The sequence below is a fragment of the Pseudochaenichthys georgianus genome, chromosome 11 (genome assembly GCF_902827115.2).
Source record: "Pseudochaenichthys georgianus chromosome 11, fPseGeo1.2, whole genome shotgun sequence".
In the NCBI taxonomy this organism is placed as follows: Eukaryota; Metazoa; Chordata; class Actinopteri; order Perciformes; family Channichthyidae; genus Pseudochaenichthys; species Pseudochaenichthys georgianus.
In genome coordinates, this window is record NC_047513.1 from 16,380,628 (window position 1) to 16,398,591 (window position 17,964).

Below are 17,964 nucleotides of genomic sequence, written 5' to 3' on the forward strand. Positions count from 1 at the left end.
TCCAACCACTGCTGTTGGGTAGATTCACCCATAATAATATATTGTGCATTTTAAAAACTTTTTAATTTAATTCAAAGTTGTACTGTTAGATATTTAAATCTTAGACTATGGTATAACGATTATGAGACAATAGGCCCCTGGAAACAGATATGCAAAGCGCCTCGCCACATCTACATTGAAACATGACAAACAGGTACAGTTGTATTCTTTTTGTGTCTCTTTTCAGGTGTAACACATCTCTTTGTGGTCTTTGCTGCTGTTTTTCAAAGTTGTTTTGGTGTCTTTCCAGTCATTCATGTTTCTTTGTGGTCCTTTTGAGTATGTTCCTAGTTGGTGCCATTTTGTAGGTGAAGGCCAGGGGGGCGAAATAGGTTTTGATTAAATGCACTTAATCTTAATGCAGTAAACGTTTAGGTTTATATAACAGGAGCAGAGTGAGCCCTCATTTCGATAAACGATCTGTGGTAGCACGCTCAGGTGCGCATCCCTCTGCAGGTGCGCTCGCGCCGTCACTGCCTGGTTACTAGGAAGAAAAAGATTTCCTCACGTAGTAACTGAGTCGGCTCAGACTCGGTGCAGCTCCTTTCAAAAGTGATTTTAGCTGTTTTAGAAGGTTTTACAATAACTTTAAGCAAAGGTAGTTGTGTTTTAAAAGTTAACGAAGAAAGAGGTGGAGGTTAAGGTGGAGAATGGGTAAAAAACAGGAGACAAATCCGGACTCGGAGTATGGTGAGTTGAAATCACCCGTTACCACAGACTGAACCATAACCATAACATCTTATTTATCCAAGTACTTACCCAACTACTTTTGGTTATTACTTTTCATAATGATTTCTGCTTATATTTTTCTTTTGTTTAAAGGATGTAATAATTGGATTTACCAAATTATTTTCAAGATTAAGTTGTTATTTTTGACATGGATAGCTGTTTTATTACATTTAAATCTGAAGTGTTTCTTGTAGTTTCGGTAAGTAAGAAAGGTATTGCTAAATAGACAAACTCTTTCCTTAAGGCCATACATTGGCTTGTTCACTGATGTTTGTGAGTCAGATTGCACACTGTAGGATCCTTATTAAAATGGTTTAATCTTTTACAAAAAACGTTTTACATTATGTCACAATATATTTACAGCTGACAAAACATAATATAAAGCAATGCTCCGAATTGGCTATAAATGAATTTCATAAACATGTATTTAAAAAATAATAATAATTAGATTTTCATTCTTCTTTTTCACATTTAAAATACTTCATATTTTATACTTGAACTTCTTCAAAAACAAATGTTATGGTGAAGCTTGAACGTGAGAATTGTTGTTGATTTAGCTTTAAATAATGACTTATTTTAATAATTGATTATAAGAGAAGTTTCTGATACATTTTCTGTCATCAGCTTTCAGTTTAATATTTCAGTATTAATGGATTTATCATCCCATTACTTTCTCTATTATTGATTGGTCTATAAAATATAAGAACAAAGAGGAAAATGCCCATCACACGGTGTTATTATAAAAAAATAATAAATAATCAACAGACCAAAAGCCAAAGATATCTATCCTACAATCAAATGAAACAAGTAGGGGGTCCTCACTCCTTTCCACACTTACTTTAGTGCTTTTTATATCACAATAGTTGCAGATAGATTTTCTGTTGATTCAATATTTTAACCTCAATATTGATTGGTCAAAGCAGAGTCTTTGAATGACAGGTGTTGTGATAAAGAGAGGATGAAGGAGAACTACACTTTCAAAAAATAAACAGAAGATAATGTTGTATCAACTCTCTGTTTCTCCATATCCTTGTTTGCGCTTGTATTTGGAGTATATAATCAATCAATCAATCAATCAATGTTTATTTATATAGCCCAATATCACAAATGTTACATTTGTCTTAGTGGACTTCACAGTTTGTACAGAATATCAGTATGACAACACGACACCCTCTGTCCTAATTAGACCCTCACATCGTACAAGGAAAAACTTCCGTATTGATCAAGTCTATTGACAGTCTGGGAGGCTTTCAATGCTACGGTAAACAAACCCTCCCAGGAGGTAAATATCCATCCGTATCTCATGACTCCTCAGAGAAAACACCAGAATAAGATGAGGACAGAAGATGTGTCGTAGCCGACAGTTTACTTATCAGGGTGACAAGTGAACCTCCGTTAACATGCAATAGACTTTATGTGTAAATGATCCTTCTTCCTAAACTCATCACCATTTGTAATCTGCTTCCTGCTAATTCTCTATTGTTGTGTGGCCTTCATGAGGAAGTTAAAATGTTACCAAGTTAGGCTGAATGTTGTACAATATGTATGTGTTGTGGGTTAAATGCAACCAGTGTGTCTGCTAAGTGTGAACACACTCAGTTTTAAGGAAATAGGTGACTTGCGGCAGTTGCGGGGGGTTTGTTGCTGCAAATCATTGACCAAAAAGACTGTTGTTGACACTAGTGAATATTTCTGATTCATTTTGAAAAGTTGTTCGCCTGTTTTTGAAAATGGTATAATGTTCATCACACGGAATCAAAACATTTCTTATATAGAAAGTGTTATGAGTGAGAATTAAAGAAACTTCTGTATTGCAGCTGTGTGATGTAGAGTTTATTTAAAACACTTTGAAAGGTGGACATCTCATTTTGAAACCAGGACCTACATTTTTGAATCTTTAACAATGAAGTGTCATTTCACACGCAAAAGCAACATACTCTTGCTGTTTCCAGCTTCGCAAACGTGCTTTTGCTCTGTTGTGTTTAGGTCAACCAAATAAGATTGGGTTTATAATGAGTTATAATGGGCATTTGTCCCTTTTTCCTGACATTTCATTGGCTAAAAGTTTGATACATATTTGTATTGAGAATGAAAATAATTGTTTGTTGCGAAACATTTATCTCCAATTTCTCTTTGAATGTTTATGAGAAATCCTTTCTGTTGCTGTCATGGCTCTGACATGTAAACCATAAAGGTACTCAGGAATCACATAACAGTTTTGACAATCAAATCAATCACACTTGAATGAATACACCCCCTACCCTCTTACTTCACATTACTTCACATGACTATTTTTACTTTCTTTCTTTTACCCTGGGATAGTCAAGTGTTTACTGCAGGTTACCAATAAACCTTGTTGTCATCTCTTTTCACAGTAAATTATAAAGAAGGGTGAGGTTTGTACTTTGTACAATAAACCACATATTCTTTACAGTCTTTATTTTGATTAGTTAAAGAAGGGCAACAGACTATTTTGATCTTAATTTCTTGCGCGAAATAACTTATTAATCTTAGAGATCAGTTCCTTCTTCAGTCAAGGTCAGGTGATGACCCTCACAGCCGTCATCCTGCAGCATCCTGTCTAGGGTTCAAGGTCCATTGGTTTAAAGCTTTTCACCAGCTTTTAACGAGGGCATAAAAACTGAGAAGTTATTTAATATGTCTCACACACAGCCACAGAGAGTTGTTTCCACGTTGTCATTTACTCACAGCAGTATCCTAGCAGAGCTGAAATCTGACACTGGAGTCATGGGAAAAGGCAGAGGAACCTGTTCCTCTGTTGAGAAATGTGTGTATCACTGCCGGGGCCATTTCTGTCACATTCAACAAACTAAGATTCTGGAAACAGTAATGAGCGCAGATGCATCGTGTAGTCGGTCAAATTCATGTCTTATATAAACAGAAATAATGCAAAACGTTATTTGCATCTCAATTTTGAATACATATTATAGAAATGCAACACAAAGGGCTTCAAATAAGTGAAAAATAAGTATAAAATGTCAATTAAAAACGGGGATGGAATGACACAATTATAGCATAATGTAAGATGGACAATAAATAGAACTAAACATTATAATAACAAATTATAATAGTTAGAGGAATTTCTTCGGTTTGCCTCACCTCAAACAGGTTTTTAATGTCCCCAATAAAATAACTTAGCGTCTGTGACACTCCTTCCAAAGCCATGTTTTGATTCAAATGATATTCAAATAAGCACGAGCAGCTAGTATCGATGCTTTGATCCTTTTCCCTAGGAACTAATGTGAACAAACTCTTTTGTGCTTATGAAAATCATTATTATGTTAAGTATGATACAACACCCAGTGGTTTCCAGTGTTTGTCTTGCTGGCAACCTTTCTTCCTGTTCCAGGACACGACAATGACATCATGTATTTCATGCAAACAGATTAAATGCATTTCCTTGAGGGGGAAATGTCAGGTTAAGTGCCATTACAGAAGTGTGTGATAAACTAATGTGTCCTTGAGAATCTCCCTGTAAACAAACACAGAAGTCTCTGACTAATGTTTCATGATAAGGCTGTACCGGTCAGTGATTAATTTACTGTTCATTCAAAGCTAACTTGTCTTGTTTTCCTTTCCCAGGAGAACCGGCTCAGTTTGACCCAATGTTCAATGGACCCATGAAGAAAAGGTAACACTGTCTCTGGTTTTTCTAAACTGCATATCCTAAACCCAGCAGAGTGTGTTTTTCCAACGTTCCTGTTGACTGAATCACATCTGTCACCCTCAAGGCAAACTTTGATGCAAAGCTCAGCTTGTTTACAATAACCTCTCCCTTTCCTCCATCAGAGGGTGCACTGATATCATCTGCTGTATCCTGTTTATGGCGGTCCTCCTGGGCTACATAGCAGTTGGGATTTTAGGTGAGAGTAACCTGACAGCACCAACACATGCCCCACATATCACCATCTCCTCTCTGCGTCCTTCTTTGTTCCACTCAATTGGAAAAAATAGCAAACACAGATTGCATAGTCTTTTCAAGTTTCATCAATAACCAGGAATACCAAAATGAACTTAAATGTACATTTTTACATAGATGTTTTTGTTAACATGTTGAGACGTATTTCAATGAAATCCTTGAAGTATTATTTATGTATTTTTATTTGAAAGTTTGTTTCTCTATACTCCCTCTCTCACACTTCCCTTTTTGTTCGAAACACTAAAAGTGTGATGTCAATAGTTTGTGGTTTTATGGGGAAAGGTAGCAAAGGAAGTGTCAGTTCCTTTATAATTTTTCTTTCAAAATACAGACAATACAAATATGTGTGTCTCTATTTGTTTCTCTACCTTGGTAGTACATCTGCATTTACTCAATAGAGTTATTGGGGTGACACAATAATATATATTTTTAAATATTATTTTAACTAAGGTTGTGTGTGTCCTGTGATTTCCCTTTGAATTAATCTATTCTATTTCTTCATCACAATTCCTCGATGCATCTTAAAAAAAAGATGTACGTTTTATATGTTGAGAAATATCATCACGTAAGAAATGCGGATTTCCACGTCAACATCCAGTCAGCGGCTCTTTATTGCTCTGTCATCAAACTCATTCCAGAACTTATAACTCCCTCTTATCTAGAGTCAACAAAGAGGCCAGATAAGCCAAATATGTGTCAGCAACTGTGTGCGTCCCAAATAATCAGATCCATAGAGGCAGGTCAAAAGCATTGGTTAGCTATTGTCGATGTGTTGTAGTGGAGGAATCTACTGGCTATTGTTAAAACTTAAGGGTTGGATTAATCCCTAATAAAATACTCAACATAGTGTCTAGCTCAGATGAAGAAACGATGCACTTATATGACCTTTGTGCCCTCTTGTGGTTGGACTGAACATATTCTTTTATGGCTGGTATCACACTAAACTATGGGGTGTAAAAAGGCAGTAAAGCCACTTTGGTGCATGCAAATGTATTATTTATTTTTTTAAATCTTGCTTGATGACATACTAATTTTGACAACAACATTTGTGTTCTGTGACCCAATCTTTATATTAGACTGTTACAATTTGTTGTTAAAATGCTGGTAAAGAATGGGGTTGAATATGATAACACTGCCCTCTTGCAGAAGTACCGTTTCCTCAGTGCCAAAGCATGGAGCGTGACTTACTGTCAATATCTTACCTTTTTTGTGTTTTTCTCCTATAAGCTTGGCTTTTCGGTGACCCAAGACATGTTCTTTATCCAAGAAACTCAACTGGATGGTTCTGCGGCATTGGAGAGAATGAGTAATTCAACCTCTCGTCTTTTCGAAAAACTTTAACATAGATATAAAGAATGTGCATTTTAAGTATTTCAAATCTTTCTCTCTCAGAGGCCGACCCAACCTGTTCTACTTCGACTTCATCAAGTGTGCCACATCTGTTAATGTTATGGCAAATGCCCTTAACGGTTTTCAGTGTCCAACCATGCAGGTAAAGAAGGCTGCTTTTGTTGTTTCTGATGATACTGGTCGGTTAACTGTACTATCCCAGTGTCCCAGAAATAATCATCTTTTTTCTCTACCTATAGGTGTGCGTGGAGAGCTGTCCCTCTCTGTTTTGGGCTGTGAGGTTTAAGTCATATTCCCCTAATGTAAAGCCAGCAGACGTTTTCAATCAAACTCTCTGTGTGCCATCCATAGACCTGGCAACAACTAAGTTGGTAAGTCCCATTCTTAGAAAACGTTGTGTGTTCCTTTAAAAAAATCCCAGATGAATGATTTGTTTTGATCATTTTTAGTACATTTAACATTTTGTATTATGCTTTATAATTTGCAAAATCGTACACTTTGATTGATTCACGTGTAATTGTTAAACTATGTGATAATGTTCTTCTCAGAGTGTTCAAAACATCGTGGACAAGGAGCTGTGTCCTTTCTTCTACATGCCCACGACCTCTGGTGAGTTTAATGCTCCTATAGACTACATTACATCCATATTAATATTGGTCTGATGATACATTAGCACTATAGCAGGGTGGGTATGAGTTTCATACGACGGCTTATTTAGAATGTACATTAACTTATTGTCACTGTTGTGTATTCGATGCATGATGGCTTGTCATCAGACATCAGACATCAACATCATCATCGGCCCCCCATCCCATATCAAAGACATCCAGAATTTCAACTTCACCATTGACAGCCACACTCTATCTCCCCCCCCCCTCACATCCGCAACCTCGGAGTCATCTTCGACAGTCAGCTCAAATTCAACCACCACATCAATCACATCACCAGGACCGGCTTTTTCCACCTCAAAAACATTGCCCGTCTCCGCCCATCACTCTCCTCCTCTGCTGCTGAAACCCTGATTCATGCATTCATCACATCACGACTCGACTACTGCAATAGCATCCTCTTAGTCTACGGCATACCATCCAACCTCCTCAATAAACTCCAACATATCCAGAACTCTGCTGCCCGCCTCCTCACCCACACCCGCTCCCGAGACCACATCACTCCCGTCCTCCAGAACCTCCACTGGCTCCCCGTCCGTCAAAGAATCAACTTCAAAGTCCTCCTCATTACTCACAAAGCCCTCAACAATCAGGCCCCCCCCTACCTCACAGACCTGCTGCACCACCACACCCCTTCCCGCTGCCTCCGCTCATCAGAAGCCAACCTCCTATCCATCCCCACCCGCACCAATCACCGGACCTGGGGGGACAGAGCCTTCTCCGACGCTGCCCCCTCCCTCTGGAACTCACTCCCACAACCCATCAGAGACTGCACTGACCTCACCACCTTCAAAACACTTACAAAATCTCACCTCTTCAATCTGGCTTTTAATGTGTGATTGTTTTTGTATTATTTGACTTTAACTTTAACTATATATTTATTTGTTGTTCCTTCCTTTTCTTTTCTCTTCACTATATCTGTAAAGCGTCTTTGAGCACCTGTAAAAGCGCTCACAAATTAAATCTATTATTATTATTATTATTATTATTATTATTATTGTGATGGAAAGTGCCTTAGATATCAAGGAAATTATAGTCTTCAATTTCAAGCTGATTTGATTATGTTCTGTTCTGATAGTGCTGGGGAGATGTTTGCCCGATATCACAGCACTGGGCAGGGTCCCTTCGTACTTCTCTGGAATTCCAGGTTTACCCTCCTCGGTCAATGACACAGTGAACCAAATGATGAACGGCACGGGGTAAGATACAGAGTTTCCTCACCTCATCGTGTGTTCAATGACAAACTCATCCTTTGTTTTTCAATTGCTTTGACTCATTTCTTTGAACCAACCCTAACATTTCCAAAGTGTTGGATGTAATCATCACAACTGTTTCATGGGCAATAACATACATTTCTGCAAAAGGTGGTAACTTGCTCAAGGCATTTCATTTGTTCCCAAACAACCTAGTTATTGTTTGCAAATGAAATTAAAGTTTGTTTTATATGTGAGCCTTACTCTTCAGAATATTTAGATGTTTTTTTTCAACTGTAGGTCAAAGTTTACTAGGAAAGGTCAATAAATGATGTAGTACACAGAAAAACGCTATGCTTATGTGTATAGTATACTTGAATCAATGGCAAATTAAAATCTGGTGAGAATAACAAGAGCATTGTTCAGAGATTTGAATTTACGGTTTTTAAAATTACGGTTGTAATTCTAGTTCAATAATCGAGCCAAAAAACTGTAAATCACATATAAGGACACACCAGATACACATGTTAACCCTGTTTCTCTCTCCTCCTGATCACCAGCACACGGTAGGTCTTCATGAGTGTTTGTGTCGGCTCTTAGTGTAGCAGCTAGTTTGTAGTTGCTGTTGTGGCCTTAGATGTTGTGTGAAACGCTCTCTTGTGACTTGCGGGGTTAGTAGAAAGTGCATCTCTCTTACAGCAGATTCATTTCTCCATTCTCTCTTTCTCTATTCTGATTCTTTGGGGTTATGTTTATCTTTTTAGTCTTTACCACTTCATTTATTTTTGTAGCTTCCAACAAGCTGTATTCATTGTTTGTTTATTAACAAAATTGTTGACTCTACCCTTCTATCTTCATTGTTTTTATTTCACTAGGCCTTTTTTACTTCTCACTTTTACTGATGCATCTTGTCCTTGCTTTTTGTCATTAGGGACATTGTGAATGGCTTCAATGCCAGAGACATTGGCATCCGCATCTTTGAGGATTTTGCGTCGTCATGGCCGTGGATCCTCGTGTGAGTTACCCTGCAGAACTACACCACACATACACTGCCAATTATTGGCACTAATACAGATATACTTCCCTTGAGATTATCCTGAGCTGAACTCCTGGATGCATCAATAATTAGCATTAAATATGTGTTTGTTATAGTACTTGGACATGACGTATCTTTATTTTATTATATTACTTCTGTTATTATCCTTATATTTGCAGACCAGGTCTTTGCATTTCGTTTATATGCACCTTATTAGCCACCGGGCAGACTCACCCATCCATTCAGTAGTTTTTTAATCTAATATGTCTTACAATTGAATAGTGTATGATTTGATCATCATAAACGTCTTAATTCTGTATTACACGTTCAACTCTGGTATTATATTAACCTCATGTTTTCGATACCCTTTTTTTCTTTTTCTTAATACCCATGTTATATTCCCTCTCAGTGGTCTGGTAATAGCCATGGTGGTCAGCATGCTGTTCCTGTTGCTGCTGAGATTCACCGCTCCAGTGATGGTGTGGGTGCTCATCGTAGGACTCCTGGGTGCAGGGGCATACGGTAAACACATGGAGACCTCAGTGTCTCCCACTACCCAGAAACATTTCTTAAGCAACATGTATATACAAATGTGTGTAACGGAAAAGCTAAAGACTAGATAAATAACTTGGTCCACTGTTCAAATGTAATATGTAATTTAAGTATTTTAAATATTCTTCTTAGTAACTCTAACTGATTGCATGAACAGGTATTAGCAGTAAAAAGTGATATGTAAAGCTACGTAGCCTCTCACTGTTGCATTGTTGTTTTTCTCTTGCAGGTATATGGCACTGCTACTGGGAATATAGTAACTACAAGAATGCCTCTGCTACCATTTCTAACATCGGTTTCACCACCAACTTTAACGTTTACCTGCAAGTCCAAGAGACCTGGCTGGCGTTCTGTAAGTCTGCTTACCGAGATCATGGAAAATAATATTTTTCTGTACTGTTTAATAGTAATAAAAGCTTATTCGTTAAAGCTTGTATTATTTAAAGCTTATTTAAATAACCTGTTTTGGCAATGTTTCAACCACGAAGCTTTTACTTAGGCAAATAGTAGAACTAATGACATCATAAAGGCCAAATCACATCCAAAAATAAATGCAATAAAACCATTGTTGGTTTACAGAAGACACTTCAGTTTTATACAGTGATGTACCTGAACGCGTTCAATGAACGATCGTTCATGAACGCGTTCATATTTTGGGCGAACGTGAACTGAACGTACTGTATTTCCGCTAGATGAACGTAATTGAGAACGCGTTCATTCTCAGCGCTGTATAACGGCGTTCAAAAGTGCGTTCATTCTCAGCACTGTATTATAACGGCGTTCAAAAGTGTGCCAGATTTCATATGCCTTTCAGCCGAAAACCCAGTTAAAACACACCGTAAACAGGCTTCAAGATAATGCGGAAAACCACCCAATCTGGCAACAACAAGCTGGCTGTGACGCGTACGCGCCTGTCACCCCTGGCTGTCGCACTAAAATATAAATATACTAAATATATCAGACTCCTCACAACAAACAATGTGGAACCGGTGAGCATTGAATGAATGAATGAAATAGTATGGACGAAGCCGAGAGCAGCTGCAGCAGCACTCGCTCAGAGTGAGACTCTAGGCTTGTTTGAGACACATTGCGGCTCGCCTCGAAAGTAGACGAGAGTAGCCGATCGCAGCCGGGGGAGGTGTCAAAAAGCTCGTCTTAAGTCGGACAGCTCGGACTCGGAGTCGGCTTGACTGGCTGGGTTTGCAATGGCGGAAATTCCATTTTACCCACTGTAGACAAAGGTGATCTCCATTGCTTTATATAGGTTTGTTAATTCAGTCATGATGATGAACCACACCACTGACTGGGTTCCATAATTAGGGCCTGAGCACGTAGTGCAAAGACCTATTGAAATCGTCAGTATTATTAGAAATGCTCCTCCCTCTTAATGTTTGCAAAACTGATAGGTGGACAGGCTACAAATGATCAGTCCCTTCAGATCCGCACACATGAAGCTTAATGAGCATGAATTGAACAGACCTGCTACTGTGTTAATTCTTGAGCTGTCACTTTAAGCTTTATGATGTGTACAACATGGATGTAATTTGATTTAATCTTGCCATTTTAAATGATGTATTCAATAAATAAGGTTAAACCAAATCATTACATTACAATAGATTTTATTTTAATGATTTGGTTTAACTTAAAGAGAAACTTTATTGTTATTGCACATATTACAGGTACTGAGACAACGAAATGCAGTTTAGCTTCTAACCAGGTGCAACAAGCAGTGAAGTGGAAAGTAATGTACACAATCTACAGAATAACATATAGAATGAATTGAATGATGAATAAACAGTGGGGTATGAATACACTAGATATCAGCCTGTGAGCAGTATGAACAGTGTGTATGAATATGCTAAGATATATAAAGTATGAAAACGGTAAGCAGTATAGTATAAAATATATAGATATTAATTTCATGATGATAAACATTGTGGAACAATGATGAAAAATGGGAATGGATGTGGTGACGTAAAACTGACACAAAACAACAACAAACTTTTGCCAGCCAATTGGAGAGTTTCATATGGTAAATGTGGTAAAAACCACCAATGAGCGCTCAGCTCGAGATACCAGCGAGTCGTTTCCCATCAAGCATTTCGCTTCCGCAGCTCGTGGAGAGCAAGTGCGCCAACTCGCCTCGCCTCGCTCTCAAGGCTGCGGGTGTCTTTGTCCCGCGAGATTTCAAAGTCTCATGTGGGCGAGCCTCCAGAGCAAGTCGGACAAAATGACTAACCATCATGCAACGCACTAGCAAGACGTTGATCGCAACTGCGCAGGTCTGCGCAGGTCTTGCTTGTCTCAAACAAGCCTACTACGTCTACGGTGTCGGCGTATGAGCATTTAAAAGAGTTTTACGTTAAAGTCAGTACTGACTCAGATGGAAAAAATCAAACGTTTGCCTGTAAACTGTGTCCGCCCGGTTTGAAAAAGCAAGTCCGTACATCGACGAAGTCGACAACAAACCTTAAACGGCACATTGAGAATAAGCACACGACTAGCCTTTCACGGTATGTGCGAGTGGCGAATAAAAAAGAGAGCCAAAACAGATCCACTACCACCCAAATCCCATTAACATCGTACAGGAGACAAATAATAGCTCGCAACAACGTATTGAAAAAAGAACTATAAACTATAAATTAGTTCATTTTTGAAACCATGAACTTTAGTTCAAAATTTTGAATTATGAACTATGAACTGAACTAGTTCATTTTAAAATGTGTGAACTGTGAACTGAACTAGTTCATGTAGAAAGTGAACTTTCCCAACACTGGTTTTATAACACCACTTGATTTATGACATTGTAAATAGCTTCTGGTAAAAGATAACCTTAATTTAAAAGTAACTGCTCTCCGCAACTGTAATTGTATTCCGTGTTGAATTATGTCAAGGCAAGGCAAGTTTATTTATATAGCCCCTTTCACCACCAGGCAATTCTAGGTGCTTTACAAAAATGAAAGACATTCAGACAAAGGCATTTAAAAACAGTAAAAGATAATAAAAGAAACATTAAAAGAAAAACAAAAAATGAAAATGGCATTTAAAATCAGTCATTAAAAAGAAAAGCTAATAAAATAAACATTAAAAGATAAAAGTTACAGTGCAGTCTAAGATATGAATAGTTCAATTATTTCGGTTCTTGATTTATTATTTATTCACAGAACCTCCCTTTGGAAATCCGAACATTTCCGTCCCGATTGTTAATTTAGACTGATTGTTTTCACCATGGTATGCTCGCATGACATCCACAATCGGACCCTCAGGAGGGTGTACTAGCCCCCTGCTCTGCTTTGCGTTCCATAACAAAGTCTTTAAGTGTTACCTGAACACCCCGTGTTACCAAAACACTATTGTTCACCCGTCGGTGATGTGATGCTTGTTCCTCAGTACAAATCACCCATGTCAGCTCACATTTGTACGCTTAAGTAGGAGTTTTTCCTTCTTGTCACGCTTTTGTCTCCTCTCTCTCAGTGATAATCATATCTGTGGTGGAGGCCATCATTCTCCTGACCATCATCTTCCTGAGGACCAGAATCCTCATCGCCATCGCCATCATCAAGGAGTCCAGCAAGTGAGTCCTGACGGTGTACAATAAACTTATTTTACTCTCTTTTAATTACCCCTTATATTAACCCATGTCTATGTTGTTCTTTAATCTTTCTGTGAAGAGTGCATAACTTTAAATGTGTGTGTTAATATTCTACAGGGCAATCAGTCACATGATGTCCTCTCTGCTCTACCCTCTGGTCACCTTCGTTCTCGTGCTGGTGTGCGTCGCTTACTGGGGCGCCACTGCTTTGTATCCTTCATTTTTATGTTTGCATTTGTTTTTGTATTTCTATGCATGCTGTCAGTCACAGTGTGCCTTTTACCAGATTAAAGTAACCATGTATCTAAGCTGCACTTCTATACAGTCCGGAGTGTCTGTTGTTCTCTTTAACTGATGAATGAAAGATATTTGGCCACTTCAGGAGGGCCGATCTACAGAGTGGTGGCTCTGAACTCCACTATGAACGACTGCAAGAGTATCAACGGCTCTGTGGACTGTGACCCTCAGGTGAGTCGGCAGGATGGCAACACGGAGAAGTTTGTCTCAAAACTTTTCTTTCATAGCATTAATATCCACAAGTGCCTTTTTTATTCAAAAATGTAAACTTGTAAACAAATGTCTTTCCAAAGGTTGTACATATAAAGTATTGGAATGTGTTTACGTATTCACAGATATTTCTTTCATTTGTGGAATTTGGTTGTGTATTTCAGATGTGTTTTGTGAGTTTACACATTTGTATTAGTATTTGTTAAAGTTGTTTATGCGAAATTACACTTTTACACATGATTGTAGATCTAAATTCATCATAATAACACTCGATACAAATTGTGACCTACATTGTAAACATCTTACATTTATATCTTTGGTTGAATTGGCAAGTAGAATGAATTTGGCTCTGTTAGAAGTCAAATTACCATCACTTACTAACATACAATTATTTCCCCTCTAAAACTAAATTACTAGCCATCAGGAAGGGATAAACATAAAATGTCCTTTCACCAAAGATAATGCATGATCTGATACGCACGAGGAGACGTCATACTGTTTATGCTAAGACTCTTCTCTCAACCACTGCACCATTCCACTTTCTTTTTCTCCATCACCCACTCATTCATTCATTCTTCTCTCAGAACTTCAACACGTCAGACTACCCAGACTGCCCCTCAACCAGCTGCATCTTCATCAAATACAACGAGGAGGGTCTCTTCCAGAGGAACCTCTTCAACCTGCAGATCTACAACGCGGTGGCTTTTCTCTGGTGTGTCAACTTCGTCATCGCCTTGGGCCAGTGCACGCTAGCAGGGGCCTTCGCCTCCTACTACTGGGCCTTCAACAAACCCGGCGACATCCCCTACTTTCCTTTGTCTGCTAGCTTCATACGCTCTCTTAGGTGGGTTGATGAGCTGCTGTCACATGGTCACATCCTCGTACAGCAGGTGTGTCCATCCATGCCAAAAAAGCCCAAAATGAATGCCTGCAGTCCCAAAGGCCGCTATTACTGGTTTACTGTCATCTTGTGATTCTAGTGACGTGATAACGTAACCGAGGGTAATGCACAAAGGGGAACCTTTTCAACCTAAAAGTACTCAAGAGTGCTCCACAAAAAATACTGGTAGAAGCAGTTTCCTCTAGAGGGCGCACTAAACACACAACATAACAGTTTGTGGAAGCAGACTTCAGCTTCATTTTTTTTGCATTTCAGGTACCATGTGGGCTCTTTGGCGTTTGGTGCTTTGATCCTGACCCTGGTGCAGATAGCGAGGATGATTCTGGAGTACATCGACCACAAAACCAGACGTAAGGCAGATAAACCCTCATCTAACATTCACATCTCATCTCTCATCTTTTGTTACATGTGCTTCAGTGTAAAAATTCCTAATATTTAGAAGTATTTATCAAAGTGTTTTTTATTCAGCAGTTCCACTTTTAGTCTTAGATACATAATATATGAATCTCATGACATATTATGTTGATTAACCTCCAGTTTATTTTCCAAATGTCTCAGTGGATAAATTGCTACTAAAGATATGCAGGCTGTTTACAAGTGGAAAAGAGTTGGAAGTTAATGGTTTCTGTTAAATGACAGGCTGCTTATTTTGTCTTTTTGTCTCCAGAGGCTCAGAATCCATGTGCACGCTTCGTATTGTGCTGCATGAAGTGCTGCCTCTGGTGTCTGGAGAAGTTCATAAAGTTCCTCAACAGGAACGCTTACATCATGGTGAGGACAGAGAATTGTACAGTTGTTGAAATCAGTCCATTAGAAACAAACATTTACAATATTATACAGTATGTATGTTGTATTTTAATAAAATGTATTGTATAGATTTCTTTTCTAAAACAAGTGATTTTGTTTTTCCACAGATTGCCATTTATGGGACAAACTTCTGCGTCTCAGCCAAAAATGCTTTCATGCTGCTCATGAGAAATGTAGTGAGGTTTGTGTTAAAATCATGATCATGAGTTCAATTTCAATGCTGGCTGACCTCATGATGTCTGCCCAGTGCATGACATGAATATACATCCTTGTGTTAGGCGGTTTAGGTGAATAATGTTGTGTTTTTCTGACTGTGTGTCCCTTAGGGTTGTGGTGCTGGATAAAGTCACAGACCTGCTGTTGTTCTTCGGGAAGCTCCTTGTGGTCGCAGGAGTGGGTAAGGATGACGCCATGTATTGGGATGGGTAACACTAGAGAAACGGGTTCATATGTTGCGTTCTTGTCGAAAAGCAAAAGTGTTTATGGTTGTTCTACACGGCCATCCTGGAGGGTGGAGTGGAAAGCCAGCTGTCAGAGAGGCCCGAGTTAAGACATTGTTTAAACACGTAGATAACTCTGTGCTTTTTCATTCTCCCTTTGAAAACACTTAAGAGTGTTTGCCCTTGATTGTACAGCTTCAAGCTGACACAAGGAGATCTTTGACTGGCCTATTCTCACCTACACACGTCATCAGTCTCTTGTTACAGAAGTTGTCAGACACGGCCAACTACTATCCAACATGCAGTAGGCCTACTGAGAATACTGAGCCCTTCAGTCAAATGCAGGACTTTGCATTGTTTTAAATGGCAATGCTTCAGATTTCAGTCCTGGTGGATTTGACACTATTTACTGGTGTTAACAGCAAATACAGTTTCGTACTACTGGTCAAAATACTGAGAGCAGCTAATGCAACTATATAAATATGGCCCTACTCTATCCAGTGGGCTCAATCACCATTGTGTTACATGTGATGTGTTTGATTAAAATCAGTTTTTATTTTATCTTACAGAATATTGTGTAAACATAATCAAAAAGACGTGTTCTTATAAAGTGAAGCCCAATACGCTTCTAGATAAATGCATAACAGGAAATGGGAGGAGAAACTGAAATCTTATTTTTATTCCAGGCGTCTTGTCCTTCTTCTTCTTCTCTGGACGAATATCGCTACCAGGCAACACCTTCCGCTCTGAAACCCTCAACTACTACTGGATGCCAATTATTGTAAGTCACAAATGTTTCTACTCAGTATTTAACGCAAACAAATTCAAAGTATGTTATAAATCCTTTCTTTCTTTCACATCTGTTTTTGTAGACGGTGGTGTTTGGAAGCTACCTCATAGCCCACGGATTCTTCAGTGTGTACAACATGTGTGTCGATACACTCTTCCTCTGCTTCTGTGAGTAGATGTTTACAGTTTAGCACCATTCATGTTGTTGATATAGAAATACATCCAACATGAGGAACCTATTGAAGCCGTGAGAGGCAGGGGGCAAACACAGGAGAAACACCATTTAGATAAGACTTAGAAAATGGATCGCCAAATGTGTTCTCCCTTGCCTCTCACGGTGCCCGTTTCCTCCTCACGTTGGTAGAATCATTATGTTTTTGTGGAAAGATTTTAATAATTGCAAATATAGCCAAATATTTATTACATGTTGATTTGAAGCTAAGAAGCTTAAAATGTAACTTGGATACATGTTTGTATTGAACAATACGCACATAATCAAGCACACATGCTCCGTTTGATCAGAATGTGTCTTTCCCTCTCACAGTGGAGGATTTGGAGCGTAACGATGGATCTTTGCAGAAGCCTTACTTTATGTCCAAAAACCTCATGAAGATCCTCAACAAATCCAACAAAGCCCCGAAAAAGGTTAAAGAGAAAGAATGAAATAATTTCACCTCCTAGGTTTATGATGCCACACTAAAAGTGTCACAGAATATCAGGATCTATATTTTTTAATACCTTTTCAAACAAGTCTACTGAAACTTATTTGCTGATGTTGCACCTTTTCTTTTTTATTGTATATATGCAAATGTGGTATTAATGACTGCACATGAAAGGACTGTGAAATTCAAAGTGTCTTAGACATCAAATGTATTTGTTTGTTAAAATAATTTTCTTTTACTCTTAACAAGTTTGCCTGGCTTATAGCTGTATCCTCGGTTCATTTTAGACTTATTTATCTTGGGTTTGTTAATCCAGTTTAATAGCTTTTAATGCAAGTAAGAGTTTTACCTGCGGTAAGTTATTTTCTATTTTTAATCACGTTCTTTCATGGATGATTCCTAAGATGTATTTTCATCAGATGGAACAAAAATAAATAGCAACAGCAAAACGTAATATTTCTAGATATCTGTAAAAAAAAAAAAACGCTATTTACAATCACAATAATGGTACTGATTATATGGATAGGTTGTTAATATGTACATGACAATACTGTTTGTCTTCCATCAACCTACTGTACTTCCGAACCTTTCACAGATGCTCCTGTACATGTAAACAATCATGGTTGATATTATGTACTATTCTTTGGTTTTCTTGTTTATCAGATATTCCATTTACATTTTTCTTCCTTTTGTGAAGCCTGCAAATACAGAACCATAAAAAAAATCTGACTCTTTAAAAAATCTTCCTTTTCTGCTTGA

The 17,964-nt window shown here is 38.3% G+C and overlaps 1 protein-coding gene across 1 annotated transcript; it reads left to right on the top strand.

The window, feature by feature from the left end:
* The first annotated feature begins 496 nt into the window (after positions 1–496).
* slc44a4 (solute carrier family 44 member 4) lies at positions 497–17,948 on the top strand. Its single transcript, XM_034094221.2, has 22 exons — positions 497–729; positions 4,372–4,420; positions 4,579–4,652; positions 5,936–6,014; positions 6,101–6,200; positions 6,298–6,429; positions 6,607–6,667; positions 7,805–7,925; positions 8,851–8,934; positions 9,365–9,477; positions 9,737–9,859; positions 12,982–13,081; positions 13,217–13,309; positions 13,465–13,567; positions 14,191–14,450; positions 14,763–14,857; positions 15,175–15,278; positions 15,422–15,495; positions 15,641–15,711; positions 16,441–16,535; positions 16,627–16,711; positions 17,088–17,948. Exons 1-22 carry the CDS (start codon positions 690–692, stop codon positions 17,204–17,206), a joined length of 2,175 nt encoding a protein of 724 aa, XP_033950112.1. The 5' UTR covers positions 497–689; the 3' UTR covers positions 17,207–17,948.
* Positions 17,949–17,964: the final 16 nt, after the last annotated feature.